Source organism: Seriola aureovittata, chromosome 2 (genome assembly GCF_021018895.1).
Source record: "Seriola aureovittata isolate HTS-2021-v1 ecotype China chromosome 2, ASM2101889v1, whole genome shotgun sequence".
NCBI classification, from domain to species: Eukaryota; Metazoa; Chordata; class Actinopteri; order Carangiformes; family Carangidae; genus Seriola; species Seriola aureovittata.
The window spans coordinates 24,103,350-24,122,381 of record NC_079365.1 but is presented as its reverse complement, the minus strand read 5'-3'; the positions used below and the strand labels follow the sequence as shown (position 1 = coordinate 24,122,381).

Here is a 19,032-nt window from a genome sequence, read left to right as displayed (position 1 = left end):
GTGAGTTCCAGGATGTGTTTGTTTCAACCCATGACTACTGAGTGCTCATATAATAATGTAGGAATGACTACTGAGTAATCATGGGTTGGAATGTCAACATGTTGATGACGTGGTGTGATCCCATAGCAAGATGATCTCTAGTTTCGTCTTGTCAGCAAATTCCATGGAAAAAACTAAACCAACAATGTGATAATCTGTTTCCTAACACTGTACGTACTCCCTACCCTGTCTGCGGCACTCAGCTGCAAGCTCATTGGTTCTTGCTGAAGACGTAATTCTATAAAGATTTCTTTAAAAGGCTCAGTAATTTCCTAAAACAGCTGGATACAGTGAGTTGCAGCAAACTTCACTGAAACAAAAATAATTTTAATTTGTTGGGGACTATTTCAGCTCCAGACTTTCACACATTTGGTGCTCTAGTGAGTATTTACAGCAGCACTTCATTGGTGGTTTTGGTCATTTGATGGGATTTGTTGACCAAAAAAAAGAATATAGCTGCTAGTGAAAGTCAACACTTACTACAGATGTTTCACGATAAAAGCCATCAACAAAAATAAAGCGATTGCACTCTTTGAACAACTGGATGTGATTTTAAAATGACACAGATTGAGAAAGTGTTGAGATTGAGTTAGTAACAACAATAGTCAGGAGCAGATCAAAACTCAAGGAAGCTTTTTAATAAAATATCAAATATACCATTAAAACAAGGCAGTTTCACAATAAAGGCTCTAATATAGCACATAAAGTCCAGATTCATGACTCCAAGATGTTAATGAAAATATATTTACAACGACTGTTACCTTATCGATTTTCATTGAAGAGGGACTTTAGCTGAAGATATTATTTATTGATGTTTGAGGTATGATTTAAATATCACATGCATTTTTCAAATGATTGATGCCAGAACTGAAGAGGCCTCTTAGCTGAGAGGTGAAACGTCTTCAAGTATCTACAACCAAGTGCAGTTGCCCTCAATACATCTTTTCTTAGATGATTGATGCCAAATTTCGAAGCAACACTCCTCAGGCATGAATGTAATGTTTTTGAAAAAAATAATTTGTTTTCTCTTCCCTATATGTTTGCTTTCTCCATTTTAGTAAACCCAATTTTTCATGCATTTTGCAAACCAATCATATAGGCCCACACACATTTTCAATTTATTATTCAAGCTCAAGGACAGAGTTGTCATGGTGGCTTAGTACTGGCATTAACCCTACAGTTAAATGACTGTCTGAGTTTCCATTAACCTACACAATAGAACCTCCCTGCTAATTTTCACAGCTCCACTTTAGCAATAATTGATATTCATGATGTGTGTTCTCGCAGCTGCCAGTTAAATTCAGTGTACACAGACTCGGGGCTGGTGGGTGGTTTAATCTGCTTGGGGATGTGTGTCATATTTAAGTCAACAAATCAGTCAAATAAGGCAAACTATAGTCACGTTTTCAATGGGGCGCTTAAGATGTGATTGACTGTATATCAAACTGTGCCATTAATTATTATAAAATGGGTTGTACGAGCCAACCAATCTGCTTGGTGATGGATAAGTGCATTCAGCTGCGGCTACAGCTTGGCTACATGAAAATCAAGATGTATATCTCCATCTTATTGTTTTTATAATTGATTTCTTTTCTTCCGCAGAAAGGGCTGACAAGAGGAGCATACAGCTTGGCAGCTTACAGGTAGGCCAGCATTTATTTTATCATTACCCAGATCGCATCACAACATTATATCCACAGCAAAAGTGATGACAGAATTCAAGCTTAGATAGTGTCACCTACCCTGTGGGAACATGGTCCAAAAAACTGAAATGAAGAGAAAAAAACACATGGTGTTGTATTGCCACTCTGTGTATGGTGAGCTGCCATGTGGGGGGAGTGCTCCAGGTCACTTCCTGTGGTGTTTGAAATGGCTGTGACCAGTATCTGTAGAGATTATTGCCTCTGTAACAGAGGTGGTGAGCAGCATGCAGGGCTTTAAACCCTGCAGTCTTTACACAGACTATGTCTCACTACTGAAATTACCTTGACAAAGATGTGATACTTATACAGGTTTTAGTGCACAGCCTTATAATTATAGACCTGTTCCGTAGTTAATTAGTAAGGTCTAATCCTTCATGGACTCCGTTTGTCTTTAGATAGAGGGTTTTCTAAACCTTTTAACGCATGCACTCTTATTTCTTTCTGAATTCCCATTTAAGCATTTAAACACACTCAACCGCTACTTTTGCCAAGACATTTATAAAGGATTCAGTGAATGGCGTTAAAAGCTCCTCTTCTCCTTCTATTTTGTTTTTTCATGAACTTACTCACAGTGTAGCTGAACTCCTGAGTTCCCCCTACATTAAATGTAGCATCACATTTGTTGCTTCCCCTACTTCTTTTTGTGATTCTGAGTTTTGTTATTTTTGGGGTTTTTTTTTTACAGCTTCCATTTTAAGAACGAAAATTGTGAGTGTCTGTGTACGTGCGTGACTCATATCTATTTATTTGAAAATTATTATACTGTTTCTTCCGTTCTTCCTTGATACAGTGAGTTTTAGCAAACTTCAAACAGAAGTAATTTGCATTTGTTGGGGACTATATCAGCTCCAGACTTTTACACACTTATGGCAGCAGGACAGTGCATGCCAACTCATGTTCATCTCAGTGAAGGACCGTGTCGCTCACTGCAGTGGCTCATTCATGTGTTTTGTAATATTTCATTGGCAACAGTGGAGCCCTATGGCACTGAGGAATAACCTCAGGCTTCAGCCACAGGGGAAATTAGAAGAATCACTTCATTGGTGGTTTTGGCCCTTTCGTTGGAGTTGTTGGAAGAAAAAGATTATAGCTCCTGGTGAAAGTCAACACTTTTTTTCCTTCTTTTTCTTTCATTCATTTTTATATGAGTAGATGTATTTTGTATCATACTGGCTGTAAAATTTGTAAAATTGTTTGGGTATCATACAGACCTAGACTTAATTTGAATGTCACACATAGAAGGTAAAGAAAATAGTCATCTTAAACTCAACTGTCAGCCTCTTGTCACCTATTTCTCTCTTTTACTCCATCCTGTGCTGCAGCTGTGTACTCTATGTAGAGCTTTGACAACTTTTCAAGTTCCACATTATATCCAGCACCGCAGCTGAGTGCCTCTATCCTTGTGTTATCGACAGTCTGAGTAGTGCAAGCCCATTCAGTTAACAAGAAAGCAATCTGTATTGGTTGCCTGTGTACTTCAGGTTGAATAATTCATGAGTTGACCGACTGTCAGATCAGATTACAGAGTGCAAAAAACTGTACCCTGTGTGGACTGCCAAGGCTGTGTTACATGAAAATTACAGTTTTTGTGTTTATTTTCATGGAGCTATCACGTGCAAAAATCAAAGTGTTATTTTAAATGTAATGCAAAAGATGCAGGACAACCCAGCTGAATTTCTGAATTCTGGATCAGACTTTTCTGGCTATTCAATTTAGCTAAGAATAGTTCAAACACTTCCACATATCCCTTGAAGACAGCATCTATGTTCTTGCTGCAGCAAACTGGATGTGAAGCAGGTTTACACAGTATCCTCCTAGTTTAAATATTTAGTAATTGCAGTGAAAACATTTGCTATATAAAACTGTGCAATTTGAAACATGGATGCAGTTGTTTTAAGGCTGGGAAATTGACCAATTACGAATCTTTCTCCTTTAAAAGATCTAATCTAGAGATCTAATACCATATCATTCATGTCATGTGTTATATACAGTATATCACATCATTTTTAACAAATACATTGTCAGTTCTGGAATAAGTAAACTGAAAATCCCCAGAACAACCAGTGACTTTTAACCAGACATCCAATCAGCCAGTGAGTCCTCACTCCAGTCCAGATGCCTAGTCATGCTCTAATTAAGAAGGACAAACATAAAAGTGAGTCAGCACGAGAAAATAAATGATGTGCTTTCATTAAATGTATCATCGTCACAATTAATGTGACAATTTGTTGTTATAGGGGGTGACATCATCCAGCCCTGCCCTGAAACCAAAACCTCTTTGTATGTGTTGGGAAACTGTAATGCTGTAATGTTATAGCACTCAATTAAAAATATTCTGTGCCCAAACAGAACGTTAGCAGGCATGAGAATCTCAAATGAGTTTCAGTCTTTTTTTCCTGATAAATCCTTCCAGAAGTGACAGATGTGGCCGCTGTCCAGAATGTACAAGCATTTATGTCAGGTGAGCTAGCCTTGGAAACAAATCTGCATTCTCTATTTAACAAATTAGTGGATTATTATTGACACATTTGTCTGACTGACTCGACTGTCGAGTCATTTGTACATCGGAAGCTGGCTCTGCAGAGGAAGCGGCTATTTCACACTCAATGGTGTTGTCTCCTGTGTGCAGGGTTATGACTGTATATCCAGCACCTCCTCTGCGTTTATATTTTCTGTGATGACTTCTTGTGTATATGTGTCCACTTTTGCCACTTGACTCTCACCTCAGCTGCGAGGAAGTCAAGTTTTCTGAACCTCGGGTCAAAGAATGATGCAGTAGCCTACGCAGTGGTAGCAGAGGATCTAGCTCACAGCGTTAAATGACAGATGAGCCTGTCAAGAGCGGCATGTTGCACGTTGTGGGCTCCATGTCTCAGTGCAGGGTCACCTTCATTGTATTTTTCAGGTACTCTGGATTTACCAGTTAGAACAGGCAGCTAAATGTGGTACACTATTCTGACCTAAGAAGCATATGAGCCAATTCAACTGGATTCAATACAGGTATGACTTGATTGATTAGGGTTACTTTGATGATGACATCCAGAGAGAAAAGCAGTGACAGATGTTTTTATCACATCTGGGTCTGAAACACACACATCTGTGTGTGCATCCTGTTCATCATTTCCTATTGAGGCAGTGGTTGCCATTTTTTAAATGACTTAAAAAAATGTCTTGTCGTGGAGGACACTTCCCTACTTTCAAACTGCACTCAATGTGTCTCAAGGAAAACACACCTCCCTCACTCACAGCTCCAACACATTGTGTCTGCAGTATTGTGAATATACTGAATGCTACTCGCTTTATCACTTATTGTAGTCTGGTGTTGCGTAGTGACATGTAAACGGCAGGATTACAGGATTGTGGCTTATGTCAGTTTCCTGTCTGAGCTTTCTCATACACATTGATTCACTCATTATTTTCAACACTTGCAACACAGCAGCTGGTAGCCTCGGGCAGTGATTGGGATCAGGTTGTTGAATGCCTCCCTCTCTCTCTCTCCCTCTCTCTCTCTTTTTCAACAGAGTTTATAGATAACCCATTTATATCCATGATTTTATTTGAGGCTTTTGTAAAGTGAGTTGTGTGCATCCATCAATGGTGTTGGCTCATGAGCGATCTGATTGTAATGCTGTACTGAGTGGTCTCACGAGAGTTATAATAAGTGAGTAAGTGATTCTTAATCACTGATGAAAAGAAAGGCAATGTCATTGTGCTCACTAAGGTTTTCGTGATTATTATTAGTGATAAATGTACAAGGTGTTTTAGTTTCATGTAGGTCTACAATGTACAGTTGGTACTTTGAACCAGTGATTGGAAAAACAAACAGCACCTTTTGCTCTAGGAGTAGCGGAGTACTTACTCCTCAGCAGCTCATTATTATCTGGGCTTGTCTCTCACATGCAGAATAAGTATCTTTGTTTTTACACCTCAGGCCTACTACCTCAGCCCAGTATTTTTGTAGCACATGCAGTTTTAAGGAGCAATTTGTAAGTTTTGCCATCACTATATAGCTAACGTTAGCATTGACAGCTGTTTACTTAGCAGTCTAGAAGAAAAGTTGCGAGTTCAGCATCAAACTTCATTCCTTTACTCACCAAGAGCTGTCTCCAGCAGTGGAATGCAACGTCAATGGTTTTCTACTAAGGTTAGCATGCTAACCAGCTAGCCCCGTATCACCCCGTCTCGTCACTTTCCCATAGTGTCTGAGGGCGTATTATAACCTCTTATATTATAAAGACAACGATGGCTGAAGCCCTTGACAAGCCACAGTCACCACCACTCACTCCTGGCAAAAAACCACGTTCAGCGGCAGAGAAAACTTAAAAATAGCCTCTTTAAAATGCTGTTGATTAAGGAATTGAAGCTTATTCCAGAGTCAAACTTGGTATGAATTGCTCTAAATAAGATTGTGTTTATGAGATACAGCTATAAAAGGAGATTAAGGCCTCACCAGGGAAAGAGACTATGAGATATTCATCAAACAGACAATAAGAATATACAGTATGCTACTTGATGTAATAAAGTAAAGTATAAGTAAAATCTACAGTGGTGAAAAAATAACATGACAAAGCTTTTATACCTTATGTAATGGAATCATTCGTTTCTCAGTGGCTCGGTGGATGACTCTCCTCAGTGCATTCAATGAACAAGTCATTATATTTTCCACCCAGACCACAGTGCTCTCTGTATGATAACTGTTTACTTAACTTGTGTGCATCGAGCAGTGAAAAAGCTGCAGGATGGGTTTTTTTCTGAAGTGCGGTCTGGTTGTTAGACATTGTGGTTGTACCGTGACTCAGCAAAGAGTGATTAGAAATGTTCAGACAAGATGAAATGTCTATGTTTCACTTTTATCTTTACTATTGATTTTATCTTAGTGGTCACACAGACAACTTATTATTTGCTCAAACAGAATTTATCATCCATACACACACACACACACACACACACTGTATCTACTAAATTAAACATCAATATCCAGTTTCTCCTCTGAATGATAAGCTATAGTCTCTATGATTTCACTTGATACAGCTGTGGTGGTTTATATTTACATCATGTCAGTCATAAAATGATGATGATTTTTTATGAAACTGTTGCACACACATCAAACACTCAAAGATCAGCTGAACTTTACTTTCAGTGAAAAGCAATTACCAAAAATCCCATATGGAAATTCTTCATTCAGCTGTACGCTATCTTATTTTAGCCAAAATGTGTCCATTGTACCCATGACAATAAAACTCCACTTCTCTCAGACAATGTTTAATAAAGGCTTGTGGTGGTGAATGGGATCACTATGATAATTTTACCAGTATTACCAGCAGCCCACAGAAGCCATTCGTGACTCTGAGCTAAACTCATTATAGGCTCCACTATGCAATGTTATGGCTTCTCTGAGGAATATTGCCTCCTCCAAAATTACCCACTGATTTTAGTTTCATGGATTGCCATCTTTTAGTGCTTTCCTGATGGGCAGGTTTCACAACCTTGCATCATCATGAGCCAGATTGTAAGCAAATAAAAAAAGAGATTAAAAAAATCCAAGAGAAATAGATGTAGTTATTCCTAAAACTGTGGAAGGTAGTAGTTATCATTTGAACACAGAAGTTCTTCAGCTTTTTAGAAGGATTGGAAACTGACATTTCTGATATTATTTGGGAAGGTAAGGTGGCTGAGAGCAGGAACAGATCCTTCCTCTGGACACAGAAGGAGGTATCCCTCTGGATCTGTTTAATTAGTCACCTACAAGCTCTTCTTAAGCTCCCCTTGTGACATGTATCATCATACTGTACATTACGTAAGTGGCTAATTACAGTGCAAAGGCTGTACACCAAATGGAGAGTGGGACATTTGAAATGAAGCACCCTTAACTTTATTTTTATTAATCATATAAATCTGCCATATTTACTGTTGTATAGTCTGCCTCACAGAATATGGGTAGTGCACAGAAAACCTCAAATAATCACAATGTATTCTGGGTAGGATGAGTGTCTACACATGACCTGCTTGCTCCTACTTAAGGAGTCTCTATGTCAGACTGTTTACTTGAGTTGCTGGAGATATGTATTAGAATTTAAATACCAGCATGGTTTGCCTGGAGGGTAAGTGCCAAGGTGAATTTGATGAGGGCAAGTTAAAACAAATAATAGTTCAAGGCCTCTCTGGAGGGGAAGGGGGTTGGGGTGGGGTGCTCTCTGTGGGGAGTGGTGTATTCATTCTGGGTGTAGTCATTATTAATATTCAAGCTCTTCTTCATGTGATCTGACGAAGTGTAAAAAATAATGTTGTACAAAAACAAAACAAAACAGAAGGAGAGGATAATAACAATATGAAATATAGAAGACAAAAATGCATTTTAAAATAACTATAAATAAAGATGAAGTTAGTAAATGTACAATTCAATAGTAGAAGACGGAAAAGCAGGCTTGATTTTAAAATCTCTGTTGTGTTTGCCGCACTGATGCAGCAGGGTAAAGTATTTCACAGCAGTACAGCAGGGTAAGAAAATGCTCTGCCAAAGTGTGTAATTTCTTTACTAATCTGTGGACTAAAGAGAGCCTGCATGCAGTGATCTGAGTGTTTGTGGGGAAATGTGAGGCCAGATGAGCTCTGCAAAGTAAGGAGGTGCAGTTTTGTTGTCTGAAATAGCAAGTTGGTGAAGTGAGGACAATTTTATTGGCTTCATTTTGGATTAGATGGTGTTTTGTAATGCTACAGAGTGTAAGGCCATGTTGCAATGGTCAAGTCTAAATGAGATGGATGCATGAATGACAAATTCTGAATGTCTTGACTGTGTCAGAAATGGGTCAACTCTGGCAAGGCAACTCAAGGCACTGTGGCCTAGGAGGAAGGGATGTTGTTAGTGTTAGTTCTCGAATATAAGGGAAAAGTGACGGGTGTGTCAGTAGTATTTGACAAATTGGATGCATATTTCTTAGCTCAATAGCCATGACTTCTGTTTTGGCTTTGTTTGGGCGGAGGAAGTTCTTTGACAAGCCAAAATTTAACTGTGTTTGAACAATGATCAAGTTTAAAGGCATCATGTATATCTCCAGGCAGGATGGGAAAATAAAGCTGGTTGTCATCACCATACAAATGGAAATTTACATTCAGTTGACAGAGGAAGTTTCCAAGTGGGGAGCATGTACAATAAAAAAAAAACTGTGGTCCAAAGACAGAGCTTTGGGGTACCCCACATGCAGAGGACATGACGATGAGAGAAAGTTGTTGTAGATAATAGCATGTGTCCTGCCAAGCAAATATGCCACAGATATTAATGTCATCTCCTTTGCATATTGCTACTTTGAGGAAGAGACCGTATTATACAAACCATATGTGTTTGTATACTGCTGTAACATTTGTCTTGATGCATGTAATGACCTGTAAAGATTGTATTACAGGCTCACCAACATTTGCATGAAGCTCCTTTGTTCAAATGGTTACACTGCTTCTCTGTTTGTTGACTCGCTGCTCTTAAATACTGCTCTTTTATTCAGGTACCCAGTCACCATGGATGCATTGAATTTAAATTTGATTTAATCCTGAATGTCTACTCTCCGTGTCTTTGATGTGACCTTGTATTGCCCGTCATCCATCATTCCAAAACACAGACATCTTAGATGGGCTTCGGTTCCAGTCTGAAAGGTGGAACAGAGAGGTGGCTTTTCATCCCTGTGCTGAATACTCTTTAGAAGAAATGGAAAATGTCCCAGAGCTCTGACACTGCTCTTCCTCTCTCCTCCTCTCACAGAATTTCTAGCATCAGAGCTGCAGAGTTTGAATTCTGTTTCTGAAGAGAAATGTATAAGGCAGTATTGAGGGTAGCATTTGTGTTGTTAAGGGCTGAAATATTGCACAGTCTATATTGGTTTATCATACAGGGTCCAGAAAGACAACCATGTTTCTGAGTTATTTATAACAGCAGGCTCTGGGCTGGCTATTGTTACACATTTCTAGACACAGAATCCTGTTGTGTGTGTCGAAATTTGATAAGATTGATTTTTCAGTGTTTATTGAGTAAAAATCACATTTCACTGTGCAACAGAGTATATTTCATTTCAGTTTAATATTTTTGCACCAAATCTGCTATAACAAATAGAGCTCCATCATGCTCAGTCATTTTATTACACACACACACACGCACGCACGCACGCACGCACGCACACACACACACACACACACACACACACACACACACACACACACACACACACACACACACATATATATATATTTGTTTTTTGTTTTTATAATCAGATGCCCTGTGGAATTACATTTTCATGAAACCCTTTGAGAAGACTCCTGTGGGGCGTATTTGGCTTACAAACCTTTGGCTGATAAACATCCTAGAGAGTGTGTCACAGCAAGTTTTGTCCTCACAGGAGCAAGCTTAGCAATTCCCAGCTGGAGTCTGGGGGGGCTCTCAAAGGGTCAGGGCCACAGCAGGGATTGGATAGTGCCAGTGCCATCAGATTTGGTGAAATGTCACAGTGGGAACAAAAGCTAATGAAAGAGCTGTTTTGCCCTTTGATGCTGCAACTGAAGTCGAGGGCTATTGCCAAGAGGCATAGAGGAGGATGAACACAGAGATCACGCTGCACACTGAGACTGTGTGCCACAAAGCGCATTCCCTCACCTTAAGCAGCTGTTTCTCTCTGGCATATCTCAGGGTTGTAATTTGTGGAAATACTGTTATTTTGCGGAAAGCTTGCACATGTTCATGCACACATGTCAGCATTTCTTTAGAGTATGTTTGTGTATATACAGTGCATCAAGAGATTTAGCAAAGAAGAGGTTAAAATTGGATTTGGGTATGCTGAATTTAATGTAGCTGAATTTCCATCCCCATGTTTTATAGACAGTTTGAGATTAACGCATCAAAAGAAATTGAGTTCTGATTTTCTCCAGGACGCTTCATTTGAACTGGCCCATGCCTAGAAAGCCTCCACTGAGCATAAGTTTATCTAATTTGAATTAAATGAGCTGATATTGTTTTGCCTGTGAGGACAAATTTCTCAAACGATAAAATCCTCACTAACTAAACATCATTTCCAAAACAAAATGGTGCAGATATCTTTTTTGAGTTGTAGTTATCAAGTAACCAAGAAAGATAAATACTCTATAATTTATTTTGGCTTCAACATTACATCAAATGAAAAAAAAAACTGTCCAAGTTTTGTGCAATAACATATCAAACTGTAACTTATTATAATCCGTACTTGTATGGTGAGTTTAGTAACCTTGGGTACTTGACTACATTTAGTGTGGAGTGGGTTTGAACAATTTTGTTGTACACAATAATATGCAATGATCGATTCACTTACTGCAAATGAATCCTTTATCAGAGCTTGCTCCTGCTGCTGCTGTCCATGGTGCTGAAAGCTGCAAGTTTCCTGAAAGCCCACTGCAGTTCATTGTCTTATGAGTCATGTGTTGCTGGGAGACAGTACTTATATGTATGCTTTCAGCTGCTCCGTATGAGATGGTTTTTTGTCAATCAGGCTGGTTACACTCCCTGTGTCTGAGAAAGAGATGCTGCTGAATTTAAATTTGTTCATAATTTGTTTCATTTGATTCTCAGTGCATTCCATATCTCCTGAGCAAAGACAAACAAATTATCTAAAATAAAATCTTTTTCTCAAATGGTGCAGCTGCACTTTTATTTCAGTGTTTGCTTGATAAAACAACTACACACGTACAAAAGTATTGATAACCTCAAAACTCTTTTTATATAACGTTTTCAAAAGTAAAAAGTAATAAGGATAAGTTCAGATGTTTTCAAGTCTGTCGTTGAACAGTCCTGAATTGGCAATGTGTACGTTGAAAGAGTTATTAAAGTTACCATTCCAGATATATAGTGTTATAACTTTGTAGTGTATAGTGTTAACTTTTGACTGACTAATCAATACTATAAATACACCAGGTGTTTCAGTGTTAGACATGTGAACATTGTTCTGTGATCCTTTCAAAAAAGAAAAAGTGCAATATTGATATATAATGTTTTTTTATTTGTTCATTTATTTTAAACAAGGTTCAGTATTTAGGGCACTTGGAAATAATCTGATCACATAATTTGACGCTTTCTCAGACCTTCTTTCTCACTCTCTTAGATACTTAAATGTCATTCAAATGTCATGACAGATCATTTCCATAGAACCAGCCCCCAATTAAGTAATGCCGTGAAGACAGGAAACAAACAAATACCCCTTGTCTGATGGACAACTTTCCCTTAACAACGTCATCTTTATATTCACACCCACATCCTGTTGAACAGTGAACATATGCTTCTGCGAATGGGTCATCTTTGTTCGTGGACGTTTCTTGAAGTGTAACAACTTTAACTCCGATGGCAGATGCAGAGAAGGAGGGGAAGCCCCAAACAGCCATTACAGGTCATGTCAAGGCTGCTGACGGTGGACAGGCCCTGAGGTCTGAATGGATGATTACTTTGATGAGGCTGCATGATTAGAAATCTCTCCCTCCCTCTTCATATTCCCTGTCTAACCCTCTCATGTGGATAAATCAAAGTCAGCCCCTCACCGAGTCTCTGTTGCTCCTCTGTCTGCAAAGTCATTAATCCAAGGATGTGGCCCACGGGGTTTTCTCCTCCTGCTTGACTCAATAGTTGTTACATGAAAAATAAGCTTGGTTTCTCTCTCCCTTGCCTCTCCTCCACTCTCCACATCTCTCTTTTATTTGTTCTAATGGGCTTCTGCTCCTAGTTTTCACCCCAGAGGATGAGTTACGTGTCCGGCTGGGGCTTTTCACTGGGATTGTGTGTGTGTGTGTGTGTGTGTAGTGGCACTGTATATTGCTACACTGTGCCCTCACTTTATATTGCTCTAAGGGCAGATTCACAGAATCTCCCACTCTGTCAGTGATTTGTTAATTCAAATTTCTTCTTTGTCTCTGCTCCAACACGCTACTCGTGACTGTAAATGGGGTGTATAAAGAGAGATAAAGTAGGAATAAACTGGGTCTTGTCATGTCTAATCATACTATATATATCCACACCCTTGCTGCCAGTCTTAAACACACACCCTCTTTCTTTTCTCCTCTGTCTCTCTTCTCTCTATCTCCCTAATTTTTTTTTTTTTCATGTGACGCCCCTACCTCCCTCTTCCTCCTCTGTTATCATGGCCTGGAGAGGAGTTGTGAAATTCATGACATCCAGATCTAGAGGGGCTGGGTGATGGAGGACAAGAATAGTCTCCCGAGTTCCTGCTGGAATCTGTCTGTCTTTGATGAGCAAGTTATACAATGTCAGCACCCCCGATAATCTCGCTCTTTCAATTCACGGCAGAGAGAGATTCTCATTTGTTGCATTTGGTTACGGAACAGTAGCTGCCTCAGTGCGGTGGCTGTTTCTGCTCCGTGGCTTTTTAACTATACTGACCATTAACGCGTGCACAACCTGAAGTGGAACAATGGACAGTGTCATGAAATTAAAAAAGAGATAAAATCGTTGTTTGTGAGCAAGCGTGTCTCTCCTCCACTCCTGCTCTCTTTTCTCTGTGCCGTGAAGCTCATCATAGGCAGTACACTCTGTCGCTCGAAAGGCAGCGGAGTCTATCTGCTTAAAATTCAAAGTTGTCTGTGTCAAACATGGCTCTCAAACAGCCCCTGAAACACTCAGCAGCTCGAGAGGATTAAAAGTAGTTCCTCTGGCTAACTGCGAGAGGTAGTGTTGCTCCAAGACAACTTAATAAGTCTCATGCTTTCCTTTTCGTTTGACTTCCTCCGTCCTGTTTGACATTCTTGCATAAAACCTGACTGTAGTGAGCATGGTGATAATTCAGTTTCATATGGCTTTTTAATCGCCTTTCAAAATAGAATTGATGAAAGTCATTTCTCTAATATCAGGTTTACTACTGATGAGTTTGTGATGCTGCCTTCAAATGCTTGTAGGGTTGTAAATATATCACACTGAGAAAAAGATTAGTAATGCTTTTTGAAGCAAAAGTGTGTTTTATCCTGCAGAAAGTTCGACAACAAGGAAATGGAAATATGGTTGTGGGCATTTCAGGCCACTGAGGCAGAGCCCGTTGTCCTTGCGATCTTGTCATGGGTGTAGTTGTGTGCACAGTTGGTAAATATTTTATGTCTGTGTCCTGCTTTGCTGTTCCCACAGTGAGTGTGGGTGTTTGGACGGTTACTCTAAAGAACATTGTGTTTCTGCTGAACTTGCAGTTTATCGGCTGCTGTATATTCCAGTAGCGGGTCAAGACAGCACATTGGTCTGAGTGTCAACTGCAGTTTGAACCTACAGCCCTTTGTGTTTACTCAACCTTTATAGTGGCATGGCTGTAGGGGTAGCAATTACAATCTTTCTGTCAGTGTGTCTTTTGGTCAGTCCATCACTTTAGTCCACATTGAAATATCCCAACAACTATTGGCTGGATTGCCATGAAATTGATTGATCCCTGGAGGATGACCCCTATCGACTTTGGTGATCCCCTGACTCTTAACTCTTAAGGGCTGTCCACACCAAGAACAGTAACTGTAACGATAATGTGAGCATCTATTCTTTTGAACGATAATGTTCTGTAAACAGAGGCGCCAAGTAAGTGCTGCACGCTCCAGCTGTGGCAGAGCAAAACACAAAACACTTACCACTGACTCTGCATCCCAGATGTTCTTCTTGTTAGCGTCTTCATAAATACTGTTTGTTGTATCAAACGGGTGGGTTTTTTTGAACCTCAGTGATGAGGTGTTGACCTGTTAGCCCGGTGTTATGCTCACCTTGTGGGACAGTAGGTCCGGGTGACGGGCTGAATCAGCTCTGGTGGGCGCGGAGGGCTGGTACACAAAGGCGGTGCTCGGTGTCTTGACGCAGTAACGTTATTATTGATAAGTATAACACCTGCCTGTGAATTCATATGTATTTTGAGGGGATGTCTGTGTTTCTATCGTTCATCAAATTTCTCTGAAAATGATCCCAACGATATTGTTCGCCACCGTCATTATAGAGGCGGTGTGGACTTAAAATGATATATTTATAGTTATCATTCTTGTCAGCGACTGTATGTCAGGGAGTGAACTACGGCGGTGATCTGTTCTGAGTGACATAATATCAACTGCTGTATGAACCACAAGACTATTATAAGCCTCTTTGTGTTTTTTCTATATCATATTGCCCTTGTCAAATACAATGTACTGTAGACAAAAAAATCAATTTTGTTTCTAACCACATCAATATTAATAATGTTCTATAGCACATTTTGTGCGTGACAATTCTGTTAATTAAATTATTATGTCCAATATAATATTATATAATAGATAATAATAATATCTCCATATTCTTCTTTTCTCCTGACAAAATATTTATCATTTTCTGGTAGATGTAGTGTTTGGATAACAAGCTTCTTACTCTGTGTCAGAACTCTGTCTCTTGCTCTGGGGGTAGTTTGTTAGCATGAGTATTTATCTACCGCTGCTGCAGCAGTGTTTGATGGTGGGCTGAACCCCATCTCACAGAGGGCAGCCTGTCATTACTGTCCCCCCCTCCTCCCATTGCCAGTCAAGTCCTCAAAGTCAAGGCTGCCCTGCTTTAGGAGAGCTCTCCAGCCGGCCTGCCACATCTACTGACATAGACTAATTACACCAAAATGCCCTTTCCCTTTCACCTGCCTCACACAAATTACTCTGGGTATACAGCTGTTTTTTTCTCTTCCCACACCCTCGCGAAGGACATCTTTTGAGGGACACGAGGGAAAAGCAACAGTGAAAAGAGCTTTTGAAACTGTATTACTGTAGTGACAATAACAAGTTTGTCAGCAGAAGTCTGGCTCTGGAGAATCATTCTGTCAGAGGCATGACGTTTCAGTATCATTATCAGGACAAGCCGACTGGAAAGCAGGGGCAGCCATTTCTGCCCACCTTCTCTTAAAATACAAAAAAAGATCTGACTGTGAACTGGAACAAGAAAGTACATTTGAATACTTTTTCAGTATAATGATAAAACTGCATAAAAAGCTGTCAGATAAAATAACAATTAAATGTATATAAAAGGCATCCAAAGACTAAAACAATGAAGAAATCAGTGTCCTAATGGTCCAGCTTCAAGGCAATCAAATCCTAAGAGACTGACCCAGCTCTGCTGAGACGAGATCTTTCATCATTCAGACTCAAATATTTTTGACATGAACACAGAGGTCATGACCTGCATATATCAGATATAATCCATATTGTAAGTTTAAGCCGATTTTTAGAATACATGATTAGTTGTTTTAACTTGAGAGAAAGAAAAGTCAGATCAGAGGACAATCACTATCAATATCAATCAATATAGGAGCTGGATATTCATGGCACATTCCTACGTCCTCTTCCCTAAGCTTCTGATTTGATTTATAGCCCGTGTCTGGCCCGAGTCCACTCAGACCTAATAGAATCACAAAAGGTTGACTGGGGTGTCATCAGGGCACCCTGACATTAACACTGATGTGTAGGGGGGACAAGAGGACAATCAATGCACTTGAACCAGACAGGGCAGAGAAGAATATACAGTCCCGTCACAGCAGAAACTTAATGATATACTCTGATAAACAGTATATAAGACAGGCAGGGAGAGTGGGCAGCCAGATGAACAGAGAGGACATGAAAGGAGAAAAGAGCAGAGGGAAGGACGGAGAGAGAGAGAGAGAGGGAGGAGAAATGGAGAGGAAAGAAAATGTGAAGAGACAAGAAGGAGGTGATATCAGAGGAGATGTGAGATTGTCCTCTCTTGTTTGACCATAAGCAGACACATGCTCTGCCAGCAGATTGACGATGATATCACTTTCCACACATCCTGGTGTAGTTGTCTCATTGACACGTCTCTCCATTTGATTTATTCAAGTTCAAGAGACATTGAGCTGATATCAGTGGTAAAATACTACATGTCTATTTCTGATCAGTGTCATCACAGCAAAATGCTTGAACCTCGGTTACGGAGCAGGAATTACCAGGTAGAATTAGGTCAGACAACATGAGAGACTTACCTACATCAGATGATCGTCTGCTTCACCCTCTTTCCAACCCCATTTCAATGGGAGTTGTCATTTGTTGTCATAATGTTGGACAAAATTATGGCAGATCTATTTGGCCCTCTCAGATGATGACACTCACATATGCCCTCTTTCGACAAAATCATCAGACTCCAGCGACAGCGAAATGAAAATGAAAAGGAGTGTGTCTGATGTGAGCTGGCGCGGCGCCTTGGCATCGCAACTCCAGCGCAATGCAAAACTTTCTGCCAGATCACTGAACCCCCCTCAACGGTATACAAAGAGAAAGAAACCAGTCCTGAACATTGGCAGCATGCCACTTTCTGAAGAACTAAATAAACTGTTCAAAGTCTATATTTAAAAAGCTGCTTGATATTATACAGAAATAATTACACTATCACATCATAACTGAAGTTTCACAGCTGCTGCCTCTGTCATGTCATGAACTAGATGTTTGATTTCGATGTTGAATCCTTAGTCATGTTCAATATGAATATACCGCACTCTGGCGTATTGGGCAAAAAAAAAAGTCAAATGCAGTAGAGCTGTACGATAAGTCGATTGATCAATTACCTGATCTATGTAATGTAATGTAATGGTAACTAAACTTTTGGTCATAATGCCTCCGTGCCGGCCAGAGCCGGAGATGTTATGTTTTCAGATTGTCAGTCTCATTCTCGTGACCCCGATATCTCAGTAACTCTTCGGCGGAACTCCTCAAATTTGGCACAAACATTCACTCGGACTCAAAGATGAACTAATTACATTTTTGTGGACGAAGGAAGTTCAAGGTCACAGCGACCTCACATTCTCTCATTTCATTACTCCTGGCACACAGTGATCTCGCGAAAAAACATTTTTGGCCATAACTCACAAATGCAAACACTAATTATGACATATTTTAACTCAAATGTCTATAAGGATGAAATTAAGTAAGTTTTATTTCCAAATGGTCAAAGGTTAACTTCACTGTGACATCATAATGTTCTTTAAAAACACTTCTGGTAATTATTCAGTGCTGTGACTCAGGAAGCGGAGATTGTGATCATATTTCCTGAAACTTGGCTAAAGGCATGCGACCATAATTCTAGTTTTTCAAGTTCCAAGCTTCTTAAATGTGGGAATTTAATGTTCTTTTTCATTTAGTAAACTGAATATATTTGAGCTTTACACTGTTTGTTTAATAGAGCAATAGGCTGTTTCAAGGCATCACCTTGGGGTATTATAATGGGTATTTTTCACTATTTTCTGACATTTAAAATGATCAATCGAAAATCGTTGGCACAATAATCAATAATGAAAATAATTGTACGTTGCAACAAAGGTCCAAAGCAGAAAAGAAATCTGGTCTCTCCCTAACCTTTATGTGCTGTTACCTCTACATGCCTATTTTCCACAAGAACCATTCTTGATTCACATGATCGCTTGCCAGAGTTGAACAGCAGAGGGAAGTTGCCCCCATGGGACATGGTTAGGAAATTTAAGTATTTCATGCCTTTTTCCTGCTGGAAATGAGACAGAATTATTCAGAACGGTGTCAGAGAAATCATCCTGTTTGATTCCAGAACGACAGGACAACAGGACAGCCGGACCTTTGTTTTAATCTGGCAGCTACTTAGTCAGAGAGCACAGAGGAGGCACAAGGAGGGAGGGTCGGGTGTGTGTACGCACACAAAATACTCTCAGACAAAACACACACACACATACTCAGTGAGGGCTGAGACAGGGAGCGAGGAGAGAAGAGAAAGAGTAAGGGGTGTAGAAAGAAAGGAGAGGTGCATAGAGAAACAAACAGAGATAGGAAGAGGAAGAAGTATGGCTGTTATTCTGTAGCACTGTGTTGTAAACTGCACTGCAAAAACCTGCACGCCCCTGGGACGTGTCATCAGCCGCTCAGCAGGATGCCTCAGAGGAAAAGGAGTTTCACATTTGGAGCTTACGGAGGGTAAGATAATAGAGAATTAATCCCTCCGAGTGTACAGTGCAATTTAGAATTTGCAAGCTTTGTCTGCTATTGTAAAACTACACGGCAGCATTTGCGTACCTGTTGCATCTTGTTACCAACCCAGCTGACGTGTCGTGAGAGGAAGATGAGAAGCTGCTCAGGCTGTTGCACTGTACCTGCTTAGCTACTGCAGAACTAGGCTGTAAGCACAGTGAAATCCTTGTTTACGATTTTTACCATTAATAGTGAATAACTGTTGAGATGCTGAAATAATTAGATCAGTGTATTAATATGTGAAAGTTAGACAAAGTGTTTCTGGCATGTGATTGGCTGATCAGGATGATGTTTTTCTGAGACTTGA

At 39.8% G+C, this 19,032-nt stretch overlaps 1 protein-coding gene across 11 annotated transcripts in view; it reads left to right on the top strand.

Annotated features, from left to right (window-relative positions):
* The window catches only part of rap1gapb (RAP1 GTPase activating protein b), a 94,643-nt gene that overhangs the window by 20,474 nt on the left and 55,137 nt on the right, over nt 1-19,032 (top strand). For 4 of the 11 annotated variants that reach the window (XM_056388227.1, XM_056388198.1, XM_056388217.1 and 1 more), the window contains exon 2: nt 1,642-1,682. Coding sequence is in view for 7 of the 11 variants with exons in the window: in XM_056388172.1 (XP_056244147.1) it covers nt 18,628-18,671 (44 nt within the window). In the remaining 4 variants the exon portion in view is untranslated. Of the gene's footprint in view, nt 1-1,641; nt 1,683-18,357; nt 18,672-19,032 lie in introns of those variants that run through there. The other 7 variants (XM_056388247.1, XM_056388156.1, XM_056388238.1 and 4 more) reach the window with 5 other exon arrangements.